General features: G+C 44.1%; 1 protein-coding gene across 1 annotated transcript; it reads left to right on the top strand.

Moving 5' to 3' along the window:
• The first annotated feature begins 277 nt into the window (after window positions 1–277).
• On the top strand, window positions 278–2558 carry LOC121762935 (inositol 3-kinase-like). Its single transcript, XM_042158962.1, has 2 exons — window positions 278–1378; window positions 1970–2558. The coding sequence occupies exons 1-2, from the start codon at window positions 539–541 to the stop codon at window positions 2237–2239; spliced, it is 1110 nt and encodes a 369-aa protein (XP_042014896.1). The 5' UTR covers window positions 278–538; the 3' UTR covers window positions 2240–2558.
• Window positions 2559–2850: the final 292 nt, after the last annotated feature.

Raw genomic sequence — 2850 nt, 5'->3', positions numbered from 1 at the left:
AATGACCTCAATACTATAAAAACCGAACGAAGAACTGGTACTAGTTCATATCCCTAATTCCAACTAATATTAATCCATATTGTGGAATAAAATAATCCAACTAACTAATAAATTATATGCAGTAAGTATAAACCAAAAAGTTTTAATTATTTTCATTAGTTAAATGAATATTAATCCTTTATTAATTCCTGTAATTTATTATACACGAATATAATTTATAAATTAATGCGATTCATGTAAGGAGTTGGACTCAATTAGATGAACGAGTTCATGAATTTCAAAAGACGGGAATTGGTGAAGAGCAGCATATATTCGAAAATAGAGAACAAATCGGGCAACTGAAAAACAGAATAATAGATTTTCAAATGTTCGCTCAATCTGAATGCAATAGCAAATACTAGCTTGAATTCAAAGCATCAAACCCTACCCCGACTCCTCCACGCGTTGCCACCAATCGCCCCTCCCATTTTTGTCCCCTTCCCTTTCTCTGCATTTCCATGGCGTTTCCAATTCACTAATTTTCTAATTCCCCCAAAAAATGATCGAAAATCGGTCCCCTATTTCCTGCCTCGTCGTCGGCAACTACTGCCACGACGTCCTACTCAAGGATGGCGTCGTCCTCGCCGAGTCTCTCGGCGGCGCCGCCGCCTTCATCTCCGCCGTCCTCGACGGTGCCGCCGTCTCTTCCACCTTCGTTTCCAAAGTCGGCTCCGATTTCGCCTACTCCGTCGTGCGGCCCCCCTCCGTTTCCCTCTCTTCCAAAACGACGGCGTTCCACGCGCATTTCTCCTCGCAGGTGCTGCGGCACGATCGGGTGTTGAAGCGGGTGGAAACGTGCGCCCCGATCACCCCCTCGGACCTCCCCGCCTCGCGGCGGTTCGAGTTCGGGATGGCGGTCGGCGTCGCCGGGGAAATTCTGCCGGAGACGCTCGAGAGGATGCTCGACATCTGCGACACCGTGTTCGTCGACGTCCAAGCCCTAATTCGCGCGTTCGATCCCGACGACGGGACGGTGAGCCTCGTGCATCTTAGGGATTCCGGATTCGGCCACCTGGTGCCGCGGATCGGGTTCTTGAAGGCGTCGTCGGACGAGGCGCCGTACGTCGGCGTGGAGGCGGCGAGGAAGGAGTGCTGCGTGGTGGTGACGAGTGGGGAGGAAGGGTGCACGGTTTATTACCGGAATGCGGAGCAGCGGATTACCCCCTTTCCTACCGTGCAGGTCGATCCGACGGGGGCTGGAGATAGCTTCCTCGGCGGATTGGTGGCGGGGTTGGTCCAGGGGCTGCCCGTGCCCGATGCCGCCCTGTTAGGGAACTTCTTCGGCTCCCTCACCGTCGGGCAGCTCGGGTTGCCCAAATTTGATTCTAGGGTTTTGCAGGTTCGTCTGTAAAATCAATCTCTCTTTCTCTCTAATCGTTTTTTATGATCAATTTGGTGTCGTTTTTCCTCTAATTCAACTGTTGAGTTGATTGCATGCTTTCGTAATTGTATGATTTGAGATTGTGAGGAGCTGATAAATCTGGGCTGTCAACTGTTTGAGAAAATGATTAATTGCATGTTCCTGAATTTGCTTGAAACTCTGTAGTTATATTTGATTGTTGCAGAGGATTTGTTGTTCCTCTATAATTAAGCAGATACTTAACTCACTAGCAGTGCCATTTTCTTTTATCAAATCATATGGAACTCTTTTAACATTTCTGCTTCTCAAATCATATGGATTTGAGGAATTAGTATGTATAATCATTTGCCTGTTCTTGGTCTTCAATTTCGTGGATTTGGATTTTGTTACTTCTAGTTGGGTTGGTAGGGAAATTGTTCAAATCAATGTAATTAAGAATGAAATTGTTGCCCTAAAAACTAGCACTAAATATGCATCATTGGAAGATTCAATAAGCTTATGTTACTATTATGCTAGTATTGCTACTTGACCTTTTCTTCTGCTGATGAGTACTCTGCAATTTCCTTACAGGCAGTCAAGGATGAGCTCCATCGGAGGAGGTTGAAAATGCTTGGGATGCTAAACGGAGAACTGGTGTTCGTGAAGCCTAATGATCACGAGGACTTCCATATGGCTCTTGTTAGAGCCAAGATAATAACCTCTCTTCCAGTCCGAGACTGCCAACAAGATTCGCCTAGACTTGTTGAAAATCACAACCATGTCTCCTCCAACGGGCAGCCAAAGCTTTTGTCCAGCCATGCTTGTGAGGAACCGATCATGTCAGCTAACCGGATACCTTGATGAATCTCAGCAGCGTCCGCCCACCACCACCAACCGGGCAAAGGATCAATAAATGGGGAAGCAAAAAGATATGAAAAATAAAGAGGCGATGACACTGGCCAAGATTGTTCTGACTCCAAGCACCGCTTCAATCTTATGATCGTCGATGTTTCTTGAGTTGGTAGAGCGGCAGTATCTTCGTGCTGCCCTTGCTACCATGCAGTCGGAGGACGAAGAAGAAAGATGCAAGAGTGTAAAGGTTTTGGTAGGGCAAAAGATGTAGGGATGTAGTACATTTAATGGTCTTCGAAAATGTGAAATATCTGTGGTTTTCTATTTTCGCCTTATTTATTTCTCCATATATTATTTTTACCAACATAAAACAAGCTTATTTTAGTAAAACAAGTTAATTTAGTTCGAGAGTTTTAAGATAATTCAAATCAAGAAGTGGCTTATAATTTGGGATATTTCAAATAGGAATACAAATACAGTGAATGATATCGAGGGGAAAGATTAAATAGATATAATACAGGGAGTGGAGTACTATCGTAGACCACAGTTTAATTGTGGGTGATTATTAATTGAGTTAATTTTATTACAATATTTGAAATTTAATTTTATTTAAACTTTTA

Source organism: Salvia splendens, chromosome 13, assembly GCF_004379255.2.
Source record: "Salvia splendens isolate huo1 chromosome 13, SspV2, whole genome shotgun sequence".
In the NCBI taxonomy this organism is placed as follows: Eukaryota; Viridiplantae; Streptophyta; class Magnoliopsida; order Lamiales; family Lamiaceae; genus Salvia; species Salvia splendens.
This window is presented reverse-complemented; position numbering and strand designations above follow the sequence as displayed.